Consider the following 23,575-nt stretch of genomic DNA (forward strand, 5'->3'; position numbering starts at 1 on the left):
GATTACGGGGAGGTGCAAAAAATGGAGAAGGCAGATTGCTGTTTCCAAGTAGAATAGAGTGAAATTAGCAGCCCAGGGCAAGACAAACAATATCTGGGAATTAAGTCCCCAAGTAAATAATTTGTGTCTAGCATTGCTCCCAATAGCAATCTATTTCTCTCTCTTTTAAAAAAAATTTTTATGATATTCAGTGTCACATATATATCTGACAATGATAGTTTGAGTCAACCACCCTTTTTGGCAAATAACCTATTTCTAGAGGGAGAATTCAGGGTTCGCCATGACTGCACTTCTGTGCACCATCCATGCAGAATGATAGAATAGGTATCAGTTCCTCAATCTCTGTTCACATTTCACTCTGTTAACAGTCCTACACCTGAGCCGGTTCTGCACCTCCAAAAGATTGTACATGAAGATTATGTGAAAGTTCTATTTTTGATCTGAATATATGTAATTTAAATCTATTCTTTATCATCGAACAGGGGTCCACTGTGAAGAGGACGTCGATGAGTGCTCTTCAAGCCCTTGCCAAAACGGTGGTACTTGTGAGAACTTGCCTGGGACTTACACTTGCCGTTGCCCATTTGATAACCGTTCGGGAGCATTTTATGGAGGAAGGGACTGTTCTGATTTGCTCCTCAGCTGTGCTGATCACGCATGTCTAAATAATGGAACATGCATCCCTCACATCCGCAATGGCCAGCATGGATTCGGCTGCCTGTGTCCCTCTGGCTATACTGGGTCACGGTGTGAAACGGTCACCACACTTTCTTTTGAGGGTGATGGCTTCCTGTGGGTCCCAAGTGGCTCAGTGACAGCCAAGGACTCCGGTTGTAAAATAGCCCTCAGGTTTCAGACTGTCCAGCCAGTGGCACTTCTACTTTTCCGAGGTGACAGGGACGTGTTTGTGATTCTGGAGCTGCTCAGTGGCTACGTCCACTTATCAATTCAAGTCAGGGATCAGCCAGAGGTGGTCCTGTTCATCTCCCACAGCACCAGCGATGGGGAGTGGCATGCAGTGGAGGTGACGTTTGCAGAGGCTGTGACCCTTGCCTTACTTGACGAGTCTTGCCTGGGGACATGCATCACGAGAGCTCCTTCTCCATTTGGAAGCGATGGGTCAACATGTGCTTTACAAAACTCCTTTTTGGGGGGTTTACCAGAGGGAACAGCCCACAGTGGTGTTGCTCTGCTTAACGTCTATAATAGACCATCCATACCTTCGCTTGTGGGCTGCCTCCAAGACGTTCACCTTGACTCGAATCCCATCACCCCGGAGAACATCTCGTCCGGCTGGTCATTAAATGTCAAGGCAGGCTGCACGAGAAAGGACTGGTGTGAGAGCCAACCCTGTCACAACAGAGGACGCTGCCTCAACTTGTGGCTTAGTTACCAGTGTGATTGCTACCGGCCCTACCGAGGCCGGAGCTGTCACAGAGGTGAGAGGGGCCGGGCGCCAGGAAGGCTGTGCCTCCGAGCAGAGCCGGGACCAAACAGCTGGGCCGCTCCTGCTGGTTATGAATCATCAGGAGCCCTCAGGACTCTGCGGCTGGCTGCCCACTGACAGGAAAATGAAGAGGCTGGTGATGTACCTTAATTAAATCTGAGTGGATTCATAGGACACCAGGGTTTCACTCATGCAGAGAAGTGAAAAATAAGCCCATAGCTCCCATCCAAATGGGTTTACATCTTGGTGTTTACAAAATGCTATTACAATTTTACCATTTGTTGTGTATCAGAAATTTATTGTACATCTTATTTGAAAGAGGAGTGATCTTTTTGGAAAAACAGGACCGTTAGACATGAAACTAGTCAATGCCAAATTCTAGCACAATGCCGCGTGCATAGTAGACTCTCAGTACATAGTTACTTCCTTGCCCTCCTCTCTATGCAATTCACACTAGCTCCAAAATCATGCTTAAGTTTAGCACTTTTATAAACCACCAATTTTATTCAAAGGTGTATTTTCCAGAGTTGCATTGGAGAAAACAGGTATTCTACCTACGTGTCTTAAGAAAAAAAGAAAGAAAAAAGTTTTAAAAAAGTAACAACACTGAAACTTGGTAGATGCCATAAACTAATTGATCTAATTTCTCTAGCAAATCAGTTTGAAATGCATTTCAAAATCCTTACTTCCGACATTGTTCCAAAGACTGCTGTTGATAGTGATCAGTACATACCTGTTTCTTTTTATTATTCTCTTGCATTGCAAATGTTGGAAAGGTAAAAGCAACAGACTGCTTTGAAGTGCAGCTGTAATTTACCCCAAGATTTGAGAGTAACTTGAAATAGGACAACATCTGGTAAATAGTCTTCTTTGCTTTATATGAAGTAAAATTGAAACCAGTCTTGGTCTATACCCTACTCCGTGTACGAAGGGCTAAGAATTATTAGAAGCTATTCACGGGTCTCCCCCTGACCACAATATTCATTACAAATCACGGACCTGCTTGACTATGAGGCCTGGCGTCTACTAGCTCTATGTAATATTTTAAAGGGAATGGCAAGTTGTTTTGTGATTTTTTTAAAGGAGAAAGGGGGAGATTATGCTGAAGCAATGTTCACTTTTTGAAGGAAAATTTAATTGACCCAAGGCAATATTTTTACTACATATACAAAATAACAAACAGATGCTGACTCATTTTGACCATCTTCCAAGTGCAGCGACCCATGAGGTTAATACTGACCGTGGCGATGCTACCTGTCCTGGTAAATAGATTCAAGGGATGCCAGTCCCGTGGCTTCTGGTTTCCTTTAATTTATTTTTTCCAACTTGGAGAATCACAGAGTCTTTAAGCCCAGTTCCTGAATTGGTTAGCTGTCCCCTCTCTTCCTCCAGTTTCCTTTTCCCCCCACTGCCCCCCACCTCTCCACTATTAGAAACTGTTTAATCCTCATGAAAATGCTTAGCTTCAGAAGATATCTTTTTAGGGAGTAAGTTCTGTAAAATCGCCCCTTTCTGAAAATTCTTGGTATAATTTTAAGAAAAGTTATATTTCTCATATCACTCTTAGTCATAAGTTTAAAGTATTTTGTATTTGCTATCATCCTTGAGGAATGTTTGCTGGGGAGTTTATTCCCATCACAAAAGATGCTTACAAGCTGTAAGGACAACCTGGAATCTTCCTGTCATTGTACATAGATGTTCAGGAGGAGATGGGCTAAAAAGTACAAGGCAAACTTCACCCAGTTCATGATCCTGGCTCAGCGTTTCCCAAACATGGTACCCATTGCTAGGAACAAGCAGACTGGATGGAGGATTTAGCTGGCTGACTAAACATGACAGACAGACGGGCTTCCTATATTTTAAAGTTGATTTTTTTAAAATGATCAAGTGTCTCAATAAGAAGAGTTCAGAAAAGAGTTTCTCAAAGCTTAGTTCCCAGAGCTGTCTGCAGGGTCATCGCAGTGGATCTTATCGCCCTGGCTGTGTCCAGGAACGTGGAGCTTCCAGGATACTGTTCAGGATAAAGGTATCACCGACCTCGTCCCTCCTAGAGAATATTTGATTAAGAGAGGCAACTGACATATGTTTTATCTTCAGTCGTCCATCTAAGCTTTGACACTCAATCTGCTTGGAATTAGAGTTTCTTAGATATAGAAGGAGCTTCACTCCATGACTGAAGTTTTTACACTGTTGTGCACCCAAGTATAGTGGCCCAAACCTCTGCTTCCACACTTTCAGGAATGGGAAACTCACTCACACTCCATCTTCCCAGAAATCCCCTAGAAGTTGTCTTTTCTGTACTAAAATAATATATGATGACCTATAGCTTCCAGTCATTGGCAGCATTGTAACTCTTGAAGCCAATGTCAACCTTACTTACATGTCTTCTTCTTGAGAACACAAATATTTGAAGAAAAGTGTCTTGTACTATCCGAGCCATCACTCCTATCATGCTGAACACACCCAGTTTCTTCTAGTGTTTTCCACCTGACATCGTTTTCAGACACTCCGTCAGCCGCTTGCTTGCTCTGGAATACATTTGCTTATCTGGCTCCTAGATGTGCCTGACAGTGAAGAGTGACACAGGACTGGAACCTTCTCATTCCAGAGAATGTTCTCCTGTTCTGCAGCCTAATGCCCCATTGACCTTTGGCCAGCCACCTTCTATGACTGGTTCACTTTGAGTTGTTCTCCCTCTTGGTGCCACAGATCTCTGCTTCTTCCACCCTAAACCAATGAAGTGCACTTAGACCCAAGTGGCTTTTATTTATTCTAAATAAGTTTCTTCTTGTTGTAGTCCATCAATCATTAAAACTTGGTTATTTCATATCCCTATTTGTCATCCCTCTTCATGACACATCAACAACACATATGAGAATCATTCTTTCCGTGTCCACAGACAAGTCATATATGGCGTCAGGTGTTTCTAAAATCATGTAGTAAATCACGGGCTCTGACTACTTGCTTGTGATTTCTGAAGAATAGGACTGCTGGAGAGTCAAGCTTCTGAGAAAAAGAAACAGCTCTGTGTTCTGTCTGTCTTTTCATCTGGATCCACAAAGTGATGCTGCAGGCGTCCCAGGATGACCAGCGGGGACCACCCCTGAGGCAGAGCAATTCTGTGCATATTCCCAAACCTCGGGAACTTCAAGAGCCATATTTTCTTATTGAGCATTTTATCTCATATGAAAGTGCTGCCGTGCATTCAGAGATGTTAGCCTCTTCAAACAGATTGTTACATCTAACAATGCACTTTGAAAGCTACCTGTAGTTGTCTGGAGCAGGTGGTCTCCAAATGCAGATTCAAAATGTAATGCTCCTGTAGGAAATCAAGGTAGAATTCTGAAAATGCAGACTTTTATGCAGAAGGTCTTCAAACACAGATGGTTACCTAAGCAAGCTTCACTATAATTCAGATAAAATAAAATATGTCCCACCTTTGCTCAAACTTCAGTGGAACCATATGACAACATTTAAACATGGTGGAATGTGCTTTTTTTCTGGTTAGGATTGGGATGTGAAGACTTGAAGATAGCAATATGTATAAGACAATGCTTTTGTCAAGTTCATCAGTGATTTCCAGATTGCAAGATTCAGTGGTCATTTTTCAGTCCTCATCTGCCTTGACCTCTCAGCAACAGTTACCACAGTTGAATACGCCCTCTTCCTGAAAACTCTTTCCTCACTAGGCTTATGGGGTGTCACTCTCCCTTCGCTCTCTTTCTGTCTTACTCTTTTATCATCTCCTTTACCTCCACGTGTCTGATGCTTAAGGGCTCAGTTCTTGGACCTCTTCTTTTCTCTCTCTAGATTCACTCTCTTGGTGATCTCTTCCAATCTTAGGGCTTTAAATGCCACATTTACACTGACATCCAAAATTACTATGACTAGCCCAGAATGTCTCCCCTGAACCTCTATATCTAACTGCTGACTAGAAATTTCCACCTGAATATCTAATAGGGCATCTCAAATTTAATATGGAATCTCATTTCTCCCCCAAATCTGTTCCTCCTGTTTTCTTCCCCATCTCTGCAAATGGAAACTCAATGCTTCTAGTTACTTGGACCAAAAACCTTGGAGAGCAACTTGCCCCAGAAAATCCTGTTGGATCTACCAAAATATTTCCAAAATCTGACCACTTCTCCCCATCTGCACCATGACCACTGATCCAAGCCACCATCATTTATCTCCTGAATTTCTGCAGTAATATCTCTACTTTCTTCGGGGTTCTGCTCAAATATTACCTTCTCAGAGAGTTCTTCCCTGACAACTCCATTTAAAATGACAACTCCACTCCCACCCGCAGCTCTCCCTAGTCCCTTTCTCTGCCTGAGTTTTTGTATATCAAAGAACCTATCACCACCTGACAGACTATATAACCTCCACCCAAATGGAATGTAAGCTTTAGGAGTACAAGAACTTTTGTTCCTACTATATCATCAATGATTTTGAAGGTCAGCATTTATTTTTATACTTCTCAAGAGTTTTCTTGTGGTGATGCACATCAATAGCATTGCCACGTCAATGCATTAGAAACCTCTCTGTCCACAGGAAATGTTGCGTGAGTTCAAAACTCAGCCTTGCCCTAGTACTTTGTGCCCCATGCCTCTCCTTCACCCACCCAGGACCACAGAAGGAAGAGTCTTCCTCTTCCTTTGTTCAACTGCCTTGCCTCTTAATATTATTAGGGGTATCTTCCCAAAAGAGGATTTGCAAATCTAATTCTTGGTTTCTGTACTTTACAAGGAACAGTCAGGTTTGATGCCATTTGTTTGAGCATGCCCCCAAATAGCAATGATGACGATTGCTCAAACAGTTTGCTTACATGTGTTGCAGGAAGAGCTCTTGCTCCCCAAGTTTCTCCAAATCAAGTTGGAGTGCAGTAGTATCTGATATTCCATGGTTAAGCCCCACCTTTTTAGGGCAGTGAGGAAGAGGTTCAAAAGTTTATCAGTGCAGAAATCTTCTCTTTCTCTTTGTGATCAGTGGACTTCCACTATAAACTATAAACCAAAATCTAGTTATTTTCAGAATAAAGTAAACTCAGAAGTTCAGAAAGTCAGGGATGGCTTTTCAAATTGTTATTCTATTGAATAAGCCTGTCTTGAACTTTTAAAAATATGAATGTATTTGTGCATGTATGTATATATATATATATGCATTACTTGTGGGTCTTCAGATGTTTCCTCTTTGTCTCTCCTCCTCTATTAAAGCGTATGTGGCAGGCAGATTTGGCCAAGACGACTCCACTGGATATGCTGCTTTCCATCTTGACAAGAGCTACGGAGAGGCCTTCACGCTCTCCATGTTTGTTCGAACACATCGTCCATCGGGCTTGCTCCTAGCTCTGGAAAACGGCACTTGCCGATACATCCGTGTTTGGCTAGAGCATGGCAGACTAGCAATGCTGACTCCAGGTTCTCCCAAATCATTAGTAAAGTTTGTTCTCAGCGATGGAAATGTCCGCTTGATATCTTTGAAAATCAAGCCAAATAGAATCGAACTGTATCAGTCGTCACAAAACCTAGGATTTATTTCTGCTCCTACGTGGAGACTCCAAAGAGGAGACGTCCTCTACATTGGTGGACTGCCTGACAGACAGGAGACTGAAGTTAATGGTGGATTCTTCAAAGGCTGTATTCAAGATATAAGGTTAAACAACGAAAATCTGGAATTCTTCCCAAATTCAACGAGCAACGCAGCCCAAGATGCAGTTCTTGTCAATGTGACCCAAGGCTGTCCTGGAGACAACCTGTGTGAGGTAGGATTATTCATACCAACTATGTCCATAGTGTGTGCTAAAAGTTTCATTTTATTAAATAGATAATTTATTATAACTGTTCTTTGTATGTGAATATGGTGTTACTGACCCACCAGCCATAGAATAATGCTTCATCCGTACTTTCCCAGCAGGACTCAGGGATTTATGTTGAGCCATGAAAATACGGCCTTGATCTTATTGCCATTATGGTCCATTTAACCAACCAAGATAACTACATCTTCTACAACCAAATGACTTAAGAATAATTGTATTTTAATTCCCAGATTCTTAATAACATCCCGGAGGTTTAACTGAATTAATTCATTTTGAAGATACCATTAACTTTATCTTAAATGCCCACCTACCATTGTTTTGAACATCTACTAAGTCAATAAGGAAAAAAAATCTGAGAGGTAACTTCCTTCTGGGAGTTGGATTTGAAATTTTCTGTAATATAATTACTCAGAGCCCATGCTTTACTTTGTATATTTTGTATGCTCTTCTGAAAGCTAGTTCAATATGTAAATTTGTCAGCTCTGCATGAGTTTTCAGAGGAAAAAAAAGAAAGGCATTTATATCTGTTGAACATTTATTGAGCTCCAGCTATTGCCATGTACTGGGCTTGCTTCTAAATATATAAAAATGAATCATTGTAGCATTACTATAAGGGCACCTCCAATGTGCCAGGCACTATTTTCCATGGATCAATCCATTTCATTCTGTGGAAAGACTACTGTGCAAAGCAGGCATTTTTATTCTCTCCATTGATGTTATTTACAGAGAAGGAAATTGGCGTTTAAAAAGGTTGGGTCACTAGCCTAGATCACATGTTAACAGTGGAATGGGCATAAATAAAGACGGAGCTCTCAGAAATTCCTTTATCAATACTTCCGTTTTGAACACTGTGAGAAACCTTGTGAGAACTCAAATTATGATACGCTTCTGATTCAGAGGCAGAGCTGGAGGGGAGGTGGTGTCACTCCTCTGGGGACCCAGAGGATCCAAGTACCAACCTCCCTATTTGACTGTTGATAGAATCTTGGACAACGAAAGGGACCTCAGTTTCCTCACCAGTAAAAACAGGAGGAAAAGTCTCTAACTCAAACGATCATTAGTGACAGTGAAAGTGCCTGGTAATTTATAAATTACAGAGAATATTATTACACCTTTGAAAATCCTCCTTGTGCTACAGGAGATCAGTATTATATATTTTTCTTTATTTCCCTTTTCCTCTCTCTCGATGGTAGCAGTAAGTTTTATTCTATTTATCAGCCAATGGATATAAAAAGTTCGAAATGTAAATATGTAGGAAATTAGCATTCACAGATTAACGGGGTCTTTTCCATATTTAGTTGCCAGTGCTTCTTATGCCTTTGATGTATTGTCTGCTCAGCCCAACCCCTGTCACAACGGAGGCATCTGCCACTCCCTGTGGGACGACTTCTCCTGCTCCTGCCCTGCGAACACAGCCGGGAAAGCTTGCCAGGAGGTTCTCTGGTGTGAACTCAGCCCGTGTCCTCCCCGGGCCCAGTGCCAGGCGGTGCCTCAAGGATTTGAATGTAAGTGCAGTTCAAACTTATCACCATCCAGTTCAGCTGGGCATTTCAGTTGTTCCATGAGTCAACCCAGAAAAAGAATACAGACAACTCCAGCTCAGCAGAGAAACGTGTAGCTGCTTCTCCCTACGCGAGTAGTGGTATAACAAACCTAATGGGAGTGTAATAAGCCAAAGTAGCCTCAGCCTGCCCCTGGGTTTCTGAGTGGGAAACGGCGGCCATAGCAGCACCAAGCCTAGATCCTTGATCATTTAAGACTAATTTCTAGAGAAAGAATTAACCAGGTGATGTTTGGCTTTTCTTTTCTTGTTACTGGCAATACAGAGTGAAAGTGCCAGTGTGAGCACATTGTCATTGGTTAACTATGAGGCTTCTGGCAATTCATACGTCTCCATAATCTAAAGCTTCCTTTGTAAGAAAAGGATAAAACGTCTACTTGATAAGTAGGTAACTCTGGGTGTGTGTGTGTGATGATTATATGACCTCGTGTGTAGAGAGCCAAATGCAGTAGGCACTCGATTGATGTTTGCCATGATATTTCCCTCAATCTGAACGGTTTTCCTGCCCAAATTCAGTACTACTGAACACAGTTTCCCAAATGTTAGCAATTTGAATACTATCTTTACAATTTGGACAGGTCTACATAGTAGCCACACTATTATTTATAGTATGTCTTTTCTCCTAGTTCAAATAATGCACAGTTCAGTCTATAGCCAACCATCTATGTTCGCACTCAATTCTAATCTCTTCCCCTTGTTCAAAGATTTTGCTTCTGAAATTTTTCTCTCACCCGCCAGCATCATCAATTTTCCCCTCAGTATATAAACATACTGTCAAATTTCCTCATTACAAACTATTTCCCTGATATCCCTCCCATCCCCACCAGCTACCATCCCACGTTCCTGCTTCCTTTCATAGTGGGAGAAGCCCTCTAAGAGTTGTCCTCAATGTGCGTCCGATGTCCTTCTGTCCAGTGTTCTTTCACCCCAGCAGTTAGCTCCCACGCACCGTCACCATCTCTACCCTGAACTCTCTCAGCCCAGAGCTTCCCAAGGGCCTCATCCCTCCCTTCCCTTTTCTACCCAAGTGCCCTCTTCCCTGGCTTTACTTTTCTTCATGGCTCTAATCATCCTTGGATGTTTTGTTACACAGGTATTTGTTCACTTGTTCGTCATCTTTTCCTCGATGGAATATAAGTTTCAAAAGGGAAGGAGATTTTCTGTCTGGTTTCACACGTTACTCTCAGCACTTAGAATAGTGCCAAACATGTAGGAGGTTGTCAGTAAATATTTGTTAAATGAATATATATTTTTCTTCACTTTAGCTCAGTATTTTCACTTAACTGCTCTAGACTTAAATTACATTATCTGCATACAATTAAAAATATACATAAGATACCTTGGAAAACACTGCACTAAAATAATGGTCTGGAGCTAGGGGGTAGACTGACCTGAGGCCCAAATCAACAACCAAGCTCCAAAGTGACTGAGAATGAGAATACAGTTACTTTTATGTTTCTGTATTTTAAAATCATATATCAAAATGGTATGTGAAATGTATTGCACAGTGTATATACTTGGGGGGCGGTTTCTAAAAGAATACACATACTCTTATGTTTCATATTTAAGAAATAATATGCTACACACATGAATAAAGCATGATGAATTTGTGTAAAGAATGAGATCAGGCATCTAATATGACACAGAACTTTAATGACACCTTTTCCATTGCTCTGCCCTCTGAATTGCTTGTTTAAAATAGTTTACTACTTATTAATTTTACTGTTAATCTTTTGACAGAAATACTAAAGTTCTCAGTCCCAGTTATATTCTACAATAGGGTTTAAATCATTTTGAACATTTTCACAGGGAAAAAAGAATAGGGTTTCTAAAAACAGTGGCAGTCCAAGAACCATACCCTGGGTGCGTATTGCCCTCCATCTCCACATAAAGGATTTGGATGCCCCACGTCAGAAAGGCGTGAATGATCTTCACTGCTACTGCATTGCCACTACAGAAAGTGGAAAAGTTTGCCTCTGACCTTTCAAAAAGTCTCAGTAACATTTTTTAAAGTATGACTTATCTTAATGAAGGGAGAAAATGTAAATTAGTAGGAGGGGTGAAATTTTCCTAACCGATAGGTATAAACCCTAACATTCACTTTTGCTATTTTGTATAATTTTCATTTGATGTGACTTCATGACACTATTGTATTTATTTCTAGTGAGATGTGTTGAGAAGATAGTTCTGCTAGAATAACATACTCTTGAGAGTATAGCTCGTGCATTACCCCGAGTTTGCCTTTAGTACTTAATCATTTCTATCTCTGTATCCTATCCAAAAACAGACAATTAAAAATTACAACCCACCTTAGATACAGGTGTGTTTATTATGATAAAGTTCCCTGAAGAAAAGGCAAAGTATACATGTTAACGTGCACTGCGGTTTTTACTCAGATCACAAGAAGTGATTTCCATGTGCTCAGTCTGTCAATGAAACTAGTTTATACAGCATGACAGACAGTATTCTTCCTTCAGAAGTTGGAGGGCTACTGAGATTTGTCATGTTAACATTTATGCAAAAACATGTAATGAGACACTTCTTGCTCTTTTCCGCCTAATCCCAACCCCAAACTTGCTGGGAAAAAACACCACAGTCAAAAGCAATAAAGTCAAGTGAAATGTTAATCCAGTCAAATGATACACTTGAATGATACCCTTGAATTTACTCCTGCTGTGGTTTCTAACACTTTTCAGAATTAAGGATTGAGTTATTTTTATAGATTATTCATTTAGTAATATTTACTGAGCACCTGTTCTCTGCCAGGCAATGTTCCCTGCATAGGGTTTAGTGAGAACCTAGACAGAGAAGTTCCGTGATCTCGTAAAAGCTCATGTTCTAGTGAGGAAAGACAGACAAGGAACAAGTAGGAAAGTTAACAATATAATTTCAAATAGCTACAAGATGCTATGAAGAAAATAAAGCTGAGTAATTAAAAAGAGAGTGGATTGCGGGGGGGGAACATTTTCACTTGGATAGTTGGGGAAAGCATCTCGGAGGAGGTGACATTTGAGCGCATATTTTGTTGAGAAAGAGTCCGGTATGGGAAGATTGGGGGCCAATATCATGTCTAAGTAACAGCAAGTATAAAAGGCCTGGTTTGGGAACAAGCTTGGCGTCTTCAAAAAATAGCAAGAAGTTTTTGTGGCGGTAGCACGTGCATGAGGAAGAGTGGCAGGAAATGGGATTGGAGAGTGAGGGGTCGGGTCACATAAACTCTGTCCGCCATGTTTAGGCTTTAGGAATCCTTTCTAGATGTGATGGTAACCGTGGAGGTGTTGAGCTAAGGCATGGTTGGTACATTGCTCTGCAGAGCAACAGAAGTCGGGACACTGAGAAGTGGTTGGAATAGGCTGTATAATAAAGTGTTCGAGGTTGGGTGTGGTGACCCACACATGAGGTAAAGACAGTGTCTTAAGGTCAATTTCTACTGAAAGCTGGAAGATAATGAGAATAGAGAATTGACTGCTGGATCGGGTAACACAGAGGTCACTGTGACCTTGACAAGAGTGGTTTCAGTGACGTGATGGGGAACAAGGCTGAAGGTATTAAAAAGAAAATGGGGGATGAGAAAGTTGAGACAAGGTGAATATAAAACTATGTGGAGAAGTTTTGCCGGAAAAGGAACTAGAGAAATAAGAAAGCAACAGGGTAGAGGGAGGTCAGGGTAGTGCTCTTGAGTCTTGCCTGTGTTTTTATTTTTTAAGATTGGAGCAATTACACCATATTCTTATTCTGATGGGAAGCAACAAAAAGGGAGGGAAAATGATGATGCAGAACAGAAAGAGGTTATGTGTAGAAGTAATATCTAAAAAAGGTGAAAATGAAAGGGACCCAAGACGTGACTGGGAGAGTTGCCCTTGGACGTGTGCTGGAGCACCTACAGTTTCCCACCTGAGTAGGGAAAACCCACAGTAGGAATACACGCACAGCACTGCTGACACCTGATATGCGGGGGTCCCCCCACCAAGCAATTCTGCTACACTAGCTGGGTGTCCTACAGGTTATCTCAATTTAATTCAACTCTGACACTATCCGCCCAGACATAGTGTCAGATCTCACAGGCTAAGGGCTCAGTCCCACTAGAAGACACCCCACTGCACTTCAGATGCCAATCGCAAGTCCAGGTTGTCACCTGTGCTCCTGACCGATCAGCTATAAATCTGAGGCTCCCACAACCCCCGCCTCGGTTCAATTAATCTGCTAGAGAAGCTCACAGAACTCGGGGAAACCCTTAATTGTTTACCAGTTTATTAAAGGATATGATAAAGGTCCCAGATGAACAGCCAGATGAAGAGATACATAGGGTGAGGTCTGGGAGGGTCCCCAGTGTAGGAGCCTCTGTCCCGAGGAGTTGGGGTGCATGACCATTCCAGCGTGGGTATGTTTAACAACTTGGAAGCTCTCTGAACCCCATGCTTTTGGGATTTTATGGAGGCTTCCTTATGTAAGCGTGACCAACTATTAACTCCATTTTCTGCACTCTTCCTTCTCCAGAGGATGGGCTGGGGCTGTCAATTTCAAGCTTCTAATCATGGCTTGGTCTTCCTGATGACCAGCCTGCATCCAGGCTCCATCCAGGAGCCCACCCAGAGTCGTTGTCTCATTAGAACAAAGATGCTCCCTGTGCAACGCTCTTATCACTTAGGAATTCACCAGGGTTTTAGAAGCCCTGTGTCAGGAACCAGGGGCAGAGAACAGGAGATCTTTTTTCTATTATTGTACAGATGAGAATAAGGACAATGCAATCATTATAACAAATGGAAAGCAGAGTGGATCCAGATTTGTTAGGTTTACAGATTAGGTGGGAAATTGAAGCAGTTCTTCTTTCTCCTGTTTTCTCAAGAAAGTGACAAAGGAGATCATAAACAGATAGGGTTAGATATTTTAAGAGATAAAGCAAGCTGTGAACGAGTGATCTTGTGGAATTGGAAAAACAGTCTAACAGAAAAATGCAATAAGATTGCCCAAAAGTGCTGTGGTCCCACGTGGTCACATGTATGTGGGCGTGTATTAGAGCAGAGGGTACGGTTGTATAATTTCGCCCAACCACAGGATGCTACTTGGAGTTAGGCACAGATTGGTAACTCGGCGCATAACTGGAGTTTGCCAGGTAGTAAATCAGTCATGTAGAATGCTACTTTTAAGTGCCTCCCGGTCAGCTTACTCAGAAGCCAGACTCCACTGTTAATTAACTGTGTCACTTGAGGCCCAGTTTATAGCTAGACTTGTGAGTTCTTTGTGCTCGATTTCTTTATGTGTAAAATGGGTAACCAATGCTTTATTTGTGGGAGCAGCTGTAAAATAACATTAGAAGGTACTGCATTTCAGTGGAAAAGAAATAAATGATTTGGGTTTTGGCATCTGACCACCCAGGTTTGACATTCTGGCTTAATTATCTCTTAGCCACTTGACCGTGAGAAAATTACTTAACCTCTGTGAGTCTCAATTTCTTCTTCCGTAAAATAAAGATGATAATAATAATGAACCTGTATTCGAGAACTTCGTATTAAAAATAATATAAAAGCAACTAACAGAGTGCCTAGCCTATATCAAACAATCCATACATGACTGTAGTAACGTGATGATCATTAATGTCAGTAAAGGTAATTAGGCAAACATTACAGATTTAGTAAAGTTTCTGATTGGCGTTGCCTTCTCTCTTTAGGTATCGCAAATGCTGTTTTTAATGGACAAAGCAGTGAGATATTATTCAGGAGCAATGGGAATATTACCAGAGAACTCACCAATATCACATTTGGTTTCAGAACAAGGGACGCAAATGCGATCATATTGCACGCAGAGAAGGAGCCTGAATTCCTTAATATTAGCATTCGGGATTCCCAGTTATTATTTCAGCTGCAAAGTGGCAACAGTGTTTACATGCTGAGCCTGACAAGTCTGCAGTCAGTGAATGATGGCGTGTGGCACCAAGTGACTCTCTCCATGACAGACCCACGGGCCCAGGCTTCCAGGTGGCAAATGCAAGTGGACCAACGAACACCTCTTGTGACCAGCGCAGTTGCTACTGGGAGTCTCAACTTCCTGAAGGATGATATAAACATTTATGTGGGTGAGCGAGCTAGTGACAACACGCAGGGCCTGCGAGGGTGTCTAAGTACAATAGAAATCAGTGGCATTTATCTCTCTTACTTTGAAAATGTTCATGGTTTCATTAGTAAACCTCAGGAGGAGCAGTTTCTCAAAATCTCCTTACATCCAGTGGTTACTGGCTGTTTGCAGTTAAACGCCTGCAATCCCGACCCCTGCTCGCATGGAGGACGTTGTGAAGACACGTACAGTTCTCATCACTGCACCTGTCCCGTGGGATGGTCAGGGGCACACTGTGAACTCGACGTTGATGAATGCCTTTCAAACCCCTGTATCCATGGCAACTGCTCCGACAGAGCTGCAGGCTATCGCTGCAGGTGTGAGCCTGGCTACACCGGTGTGAACTGTGAATCAGATGTAGACAATTGCCAGAGTCACCTGTGTGCAAACGGGGCCACCTGCGTCAGTGACGCCAGTGGCTATTCTTGCCGCTGTCCTGGAAATTTCACAGGAAGATTCTGCAGGTGAGCATAATATCCACATAAAGTGTGTTTCGAGCTGTGTTCTACATCTTCAAACTGGAAAGCTCTCCGCCCAGGTGTGAACATACAGGCTGTGCTGAGCAGGGGGTGACAGTCAACGGCCATCACAGTTTGGTCTTGCGAAGACAGGATCTCACCTGCTGGCATGTTCTACAAAGAGGAGGGGCAGGGTTTGGACCAGACTTTGAGCAAAATGTTTTCTCAGTCATCTCTGTTAGAATGTCTCAGGAACTACAGCCCCAGAGTCTGACAGCCTTAAGGCCTCAGGAAACAAATAACATTTACAACAAATGCAAGAGCTGAATTTTAGTATTGTTGGAGGAAGTATGACTCCTACCGCTAAGAGAATGCTCTGGGGTATTTCAGGCAGGTAAACTCATATAATTCTGAAAAGACTATGTTAAAGTATAACTTCAAAAAGGTGAAATCATGACTCTCAGAATGAACGTTTTGATGACTTTGTCATTAATTAATGAGGGAACCAGTAAGATAAAAATCAAAATGTCAAAGGATAATCTAATCATATACATAAATATGTCCATATAATATATATACACACTTGTAAATAGGGATGAGGAAATGAATTTACCAATAAATGCAAAATTGTGTAATAGCCTATAGGGCAACAAAATTAGTATTTGAACCACACTATTTCTACAGTGTGACAATTGACTGTATCGCTTCAAATTCATTTGCACTTCAGTGAACAAGATCCATTAGTATTACTATAATTTTCTACAACTTACAGAGTTGTGAACTAGCTTGGTAAAGAAAACCTGAGTCATACACATTAGAAAAATCAGATAATCTTAGAGGGTCTTTTATATAACACCCAGCATTCCATTGAAAGAATACCCAGTGATCTCTTTTGCCCATTTCAAAGCATTTCACAGTTTTTTCTAAAACTATAAAGCTTAGTTCTGGCAGTCATATCCGTTTCATGTAATATAAATAGAAACAGGAATGAGTATTTTCCTGCCAAGTCACACTGCTTTAGTATTTGTATGTAAGTAGAATTCATTATTGTTTTTATAACTTATACTTGTTTTGAATTCACTAAACAATTGAGTTGTTATAGGCACGTGAGACGGTTATTTCTAGCAAGAAATAGATTCCAGAACGTGGGCGGGAAGGCCTGGAGTTGGCTGGCAGCCTGCAGACGTTACACTAACTCAGAAGTGGTACCTTCACTGGGTGAATCTCCTAGTAGACAGAATATGTAGCCACACCTATAAGAAGATGTATTTGTCTCCGTAACATTTATTGCTGTTCAGAGTCTGTGAAGGCATGACACAGGGTTAGGTGCTGAGTGTTGACATTCCAATAAAATGTCACTTCTCATGAGTTAACCGACTCATTTGCCAACAGGTAATCTGAATGCTTAAAAGCAAAAGACATTCAGGATCAAAATTAATAGTACTGCCATGGTGACTTTGGATAAGTAAAATAAACATATATGCCCCAGTAACCAGTGCTCCAGTATTTTTTCTGCCTGATTCATCAAAGTAAAGTTTTCAAAGATTAAAGTTTTGATTCAAAAGTACTTTGTAATGAGATTCAAAATTGTTTATTGAACATTTGATGTATACAAAGCTTCATATTTGCATTGCTAATTGACCTCTTTCAACGCTGGCTGACACTTTTGGCTCCTTTGAAAAGCCCTGACGATATTTTCTTTTTAAAGTCGAATTGATTAGCTCTTGTGGGAAGAGACACACTTAACATCATATAGACTGGTTTCTCCATATTAGCTGCAGCGCGCACAGAAGGACAAATTAAATTCATCTGATATTTCCTGAATATTAACTATGTATCCAATTCCATGCATAACATGAACAGTGGGTCGAAGGACCTGAACACCATAAAATCTTTTTAACCAGTCCCTTCACACCACTGGATTTTATCACACAGTAAATTTCTGCTTAGCTTCTAACAATTTGTTCTGCCCCTTATAAGGATTCCTTAATATATACAGCTCTGTTGATAAACAAAAGAGCCAAGCTCAGAATTCACATGTGGTCACCACTGAGTGCCGTGTACAAACCTCCTGGACAGCACTTGGCTTGCATTCTGCTGAGCTGTGAGTTTTTAGATGGGGGCAGCAAGTGTTGGCAGGGCAACTGGAGTTCAGCTGTGAAAGGCAACGGAGAAATCACGTGAGGGCTTGGGTACCAGAGTCCTGTCCTTTCTTTCCTGGCCTTTATAGAGATGCAATTTTCCTCTGGCCTAGCTATAGCAAGTTTCTTTCCGGCGCTAAATTTGTTGCCACCCCCGGCCTAGATCTTATCTCACGAACGAACACTGCGTAGCAGTGGAAGACGGATAGCCATGCTCCGTACAGCGCAGGCCTCCAGCAGGAGCTGTGGACTGAGAAGGTGATTCTGGAACAAAACAGCACATTTAAGCATTTGTGGCTCAGCCAGCCTGAGTACCTAGTTAGTTTGGCATTGACTATATACATGAACTTTTCTAAAACGTTTTCATAAATGAAATGCGCAAGATGAACAGTGTGGCTCTTACTTTTCTCTCTAGATACACCCGATTACCCTCAGCAGTCTGTGGGAATGAGAAGACCAACCTCACGTGCTATAACGGCGGCAACTGCTCAGAGTTCCAGGGTGAAGTAAAATGTGTGTGCTGGCCGGGTTTCACTGGGGAATGGTGAGTCGCAGCAGAGCTTTATAGGAGAAAAGTCTGGGCTGAACAACAGCGAGATTATGCAAACTTTATTTCTCCCCTAATTTTTCATCTCAGTTCCCATAGGAAAATCCATGCTGAAATATAGGTCCGGACAGAGACAAACAATAAAAAAGAAGAAAAATTACAGTTTAGGTCAAAGTCAAGAACACTTTTTTAGCCAAGACTTAACTAAGGAAATATGTCTTCGAAAACGGTAAAATGTGATATTGTTTATTCTTAGAGGTACTTCTGGATGCGTGTTTCTGTCCCACTAACTCTAGTACATGATGCAAACACGGTTGTTGGTGAAGGTAAAATGTAATAAACCTTAAAGATTGCCCCTAGAATTACCTTCAACCCTAAAAGTATACACACTTTATCCAGATGGATCTACCTTTCCCAGAGAAACCCTTCAGCTCTGCTGTACCTTATGCCGGGATTGTCGGTATGGGGTTGATCGCTGGTTTCAGTCTATGACTTGCTGAACATGCAGGCAAATTTGCATATGCATTTGACTGGCCGAGGTGAGGTCAAGTGCAAGAAGGTGCATATTCCGTAGCTTTTATCGGATTCCCAAGGGGATCAATGTTCCCAGAATGGTAACGAACTGGGGCTCTACAAGGTAGAGATACTATAACAGCAGGTAAGAGATACTTAGCCATATTTTTCTAGTGCTATGCCAGGCACCAGACAAATTGTTATTATTGTTACTGTTATTATTGTCTCTAATTGTTATTATTTCCATTTTGCATTTGTGTAAACGGAAGCCAAGAGGTTAAGTGACAGGTCAGGTGCCAATCCAGACACCTGCTGCTGCAAGGTCGCACTGCCTTCAAAGCCTCTGCTCACCTGTAGATGTGCTGGCATAAATGTATGACTAAATCTTTACTTGCAACACTTAAAAGAAAAGGGAAAGAGTTCTCCTCCATCTCATATATCATCCAGGGTACGATAATACTGATCTGTGATCAAACTTCCTCCGAACAAATTAGATCAATTCAAGTCCAACACATTGGACAAAGAGATCTCGACTGAATTAATTTTCCCCAAAAGAGTAGTTAATAAAATAATGGGTATATTTTTGCTCCACAACAACTAGAGTTTGGATTAATTTGAATTTTCTTTTTTTCAACCAGTTCTTTGGGCACCACAGAGATACAGCTCTTTTGCCAGGTTTACAAAACAGCAGGCAATCTCGGCCACACGTGCATTTCTCCCTCCGACATTGAATGACAAGGCCAGCCAGCTCTTGCCGTCACGGCTTGCTCTCAGTGGCCGGCTCTAAGCGGCACAGGCGGTCCGAGTATCCACGTGCACGGAGGTGTGCAGCCGAGAGTCACGTCCCACTTTTCATTGCACCACATTATTAACCCAGAGACCATTCGGTTGGCCTCCAATTCCACATACATCAAAAACACTGCAAAGATTTTCTTGTCCTAAAATTTGAACAACACTTTAACTATATATTTAAGTGCTGGTTACCTCCAGCCTTCAATGTCACCATTTAATGCTTAATGGCACATTAATGTTTAATGGCCAATGCATAGAACTCATTCAAAGTTCTATAAGCCTTGGCTTATTTTTCTCCACTACTCACACCTTATTCCTATTTACAACAAACATTTCCCTTTCCTCCAACGTTTTATTTGTTTTAAAAAAAAGAGAGGGATCTGGCATTTAAATTCAAATTGTTGACTTGAAATGTGGTACGAAAAGGAAGCTCAGCGTTTCTGTTCCTCTCCCAGGAGTCTTCTCATCCGGATAAACTTCTCTACTGAAAATGGATTTCTAAAATAGTGAACACATGTCCCATGGATTCTGTGCTTTCAAAGTCCTTCTCCGTCATTAGTTAATGCACTGGATGCCAATGGATTTATTTGTTTTGATTTTCTACCTATTCATAACCTCTAATGAAAGCTCCAATAATGTTTATAATGATTGTGTGTATATTGTGCACTGTTCAGCTCAAAAGAGAAGTAGATAAGAAACAGAGAAAGAATAGCTGGAGGAAAGCTAGAAAATACTGGGCAGTCTCCCAAGGCCTAGGGGGATGTGACTTCCATAAAGTCCAAAGATATTGAAAAGCTGTCCTCTAACAAACTGCCTTCTCCTCTGTCGGGTGAGACCTCCAGCTCCGTGCTGTCTCCCTGGCAGGCTGTGTGCGATGGATGCTGTGAACACCCTGGCCCACCCAGGGCAGGCAGTACTCGGCAGGCTCCCTCGGACCGCCACGTCATGCTCCGGTCTAATCAGAGGAGCCTCCTTCCAGCCCAGAGGCCTAAGCCAAAAAAGGAAAACAAAATGCCTCAGCTATGCTTGGTATCTAAGGGGATAAGGAGCTGTTTTTCTGGGAAGAAATCTTTTTCCCTGTATGCCTTGGGTTGGCCCTGCTCAACCTTCCACCTCATCCCTTCAGTTTGAGCCTAGGGATTAGTGGATGACCCAGGCACGCACGCTTACCTCTTAGGAGGTGGGGAATGAAAAATTGTTTACAGTGGACTTCAACCGTGTGAGCTGCTCTATAGAGATTCCGGAAGCTGAGGTTTTGTATGAATTTCCCAAAGTAAGAAAGACGCCTCAGTTACCCGTCTATCCCAAAGCCTAGCAGGGGGTTTGGCACGTGGTAAGTGCTAAATAAATATCTACTCAATGAGTGATTGGGGAGTGATTGGGTAAAACACGTAGTAGTTATGGAAAATTAGGGGGAAAATGACAGTGTCCCGGGGAAGAGGAAAGTTTCTGTTTACCTTAGAATTGATATCACTTGTTTTTGGAAAATTTGGCTTTTGAGAATCATTCTACCTGAACATGCAAAAATTACACTTAGCTATGAAACTGATTTATTAGCAAGTGCAAGCTTCTAATTATCTATTTTGGCTTTTGGTTAAAAATGGGTTTCCCAAGGATAATAATCCCAAATCTCCCAGAATAAACCAAATACATTTTTCTGTTTCTGAGGGGCTTTACCCCTTCGCCTGGGGGCACTGATGCATTAGAATTCTCACAGCTTCAGTGGAGGTCTGCTCTGTAGACGCTAGGTTGAAAAACTACAGCTCACTCTCCTGGTCCCCGTGTACCCCAATAAACTGAACTTTTATAAGGTGGCAACGACACTAACACTCTAGAGGGAGAAATTGACTTATGCATGGCCCCATTTTGTCTTGGTTTCTAGACATTTGCACCTGTTTTCTCTTTCTAATTAACTGTGTGTGTGTGTGTGTACAAATTATTTTCATTAAAAGAAAAATTTGTGAAAGGAATTTTGAAGATTATCTCCCACGTTATCAAGCATATACAACAAAGGGCATGGGGACTGGTCAATTACACCGCGCTGTTCTATGTGGATCAGGCCAGCGTTCTCCCTCCCCATTCATTTCACAGCCAATTTATTGAACTGGGGCCCGGGTTTCTGCTGTTTCTGTTTTCAAGGTGTGAAAAGGACATTGATGAGTGTGCCTCCGACCCCTGCCTCAATGGAGGCCAGTGCCACGACTTGCTGAACAAGTTCCAGTGCGTCTGTGATTTGGCCTTCGCCGGCGCACGCTGTGAGCTGGACGTAAGCGGCCTCTCCTTCTATGTCTCCCTCCTGCTCTGGCAGAACCTCTTCCAGCTTCTTTCTTACCTCATTCTGCGCATGAATGATGAGCCCGTGGTCGAGTGGGGTGAACAGGATGATTATTGACGTACCTGTGAACATTCCCAAACTTTAAAGCCATGAATTTCAAGAGATGCCTTGAAATAAAAACCATCTTGAAAATTAAAATAAATTCAAGGACTATTTTAAGCATATTGCAAGCACTTTATGAGTATGTCAAATATTTACCTATTCCGGCTCTAAATGCAAAAAACGAATTGTTCTTAATATGAGCAGAAACATCTCACTGTTGAGAGTATTTAGTACAAATATGCCATCATTCTTAGCGCTTCTGTATTTGGATGACCACTGCAATAAGAAACAACTTTCTCCCACACCCCATTCTTGTGTGTACTTTTACAATATAAGTTGCCCTCATTCGCCCTCATCCTCAGTCATTTATGTTCTTTCATTCCTATCTATTATTCATGACATGACAATTTGAAAATTACTGATTAAACTATTTATATCCATCTATGCTCTTATACAAGCTATTCAGATGACGTGTTGCCAGTTCTCTGGTAAGTTAAAAAATATATATAAAGAGAAAGTGGGAAATTCCATGAAATCCCTCAAAATCTAGAAAGAAAATTTTGTGATACAATTGGTATCAATTCTCAAGTTATATACCTCACCAGTATAATTTACAATTCCATAAAAACCTTCCTTCCTCAGAAAAAATGACAGATAAAACCTTTCTCCATTTCTTTTTCCTACAGTATTTTCTATCCAAATAATAACTTTTTGTTAATTGTTTATAGATTTATGAGCTTATTGACATTTCTATCAAATGGACTAATCTCAATTGCTTTTCAATGCATATTCAGTAAAGAAATAAGCATTATTATATATGCATACACTAAAAATGTAAATTATAAAACTTGAATTTCTTGGAGGCATATTTTTCTAAAATTTGCAAGTAAATTTATCCTCTTCAACTATCTGAGAAAAAAAGCATAGTACCTATTATAATCAAAGTATATTTGGCATTATGACTTTTTTAAGAAATAAATACCTGAAATGACAGATCTACAAAGTAAATTAATAAGGTATGCAAAGATTAATATATTCTTGCTTAGAGTATATAAAATAGTAATTAGAAAATAACTTTATTTGCTAATAGTTTTATTGCTTCCACACTGCATGTTATCATTTATGCTAAATATCTTTGTGTGGATATTCCTTCCAAAGGAGCCATTATCTGTGTTCATTTAAAGGGAAAATAATTTGATCCTATGAATTAATTTAGAAAGCAACTATAATAACAATGGCCCACCAAATATCATTTTGTAAATGTGTTTGTGTCTTTAGGAGCTGCCCTGGTTTGAAAATGTGAGGGTAATTTATCCACTGTGTGATATCCAATACTCATTTAGTTCCAATTGTTTTAAGAAATTTGTTTTTCTGTGGAAATTACCAAGGTAAACTTAACTATACCATGAAATCAGAATTACGAAGTAGTATACTATAAAAGCAAAAGAAATATCTTCAGTTTTATTTTTCAACAATAATAGAGGATTTTATGCAGCAAATTTATCCTGTGGAGTGCTGGCAGGCACTTAACTGGGAGAGACTCATGTTGAAGTCTTTCCTTTCTACTCCCCGCTCCCCTCGCCTCCACACAGTACGTGCCATCCTGCCATCTCAGCTGATCTGTTCCAAAGCTAGATTTCATGGCAAGAGACATGGGGAAAACCTTCCCATCAATATTTGCATTCCCAGATTATCTTAAGTAAGCATAAAATTGATACAGCCAAAGACCACGTGTACAGTTTTCACATTTGCTCCCATTGGGCATATCCGTAATTATATACTTATAAGTCATTCCAAATGTAACATGTTTCCT

The 23,575-nt window shown here is 41.1% G+C and overlaps 1 protein-coding gene across 1 annotated transcript in view; it reads left to right on the plus strand.

Moving 5' to 3' along the window:
• Positions 1-23,575, plus strand: part of CRB1 (crumbs cell polarity complex component 1) — a 276,850-nt gene that overhangs the window by 221,382 nt on the left and 31,893 nt on the right. The window contains exons 7-12 of the mRNA XM_036835111.1: positions 483-1,439; positions 6,661-7,208; positions 8,602-8,767; positions 14,492-15,398; positions 17,949-18,077; positions 21,525-21,651. Coding sequence (XP_036691006.1) covers positions 483-1,439; positions 6,661-7,208; positions 8,602-8,767; positions 14,492-15,398; positions 17,949-18,077; positions 21,525-21,651 — 2,834 coding nt within the window. The remainder of the gene's footprint in view (positions 1-482; positions 1,440-6,660; positions 7,209-8,601; positions 8,768-14,491; positions 15,399-17,948; positions 18,078-21,524; positions 21,652-23,575) is intronic.

The sequence above is a fragment of the Balaenoptera musculus genome, chromosome 1, assembly GCF_009873245.2.
Source record: "Balaenoptera musculus isolate JJ_BM4_2016_0621 chromosome 1, mBalMus1.pri.v3, whole genome shotgun sequence".
NCBI classification, from domain to species: Eukaryota; Metazoa; Chordata; class Mammalia; order Artiodactyla; family Balaenopteridae; genus Balaenoptera; species Balaenoptera musculus.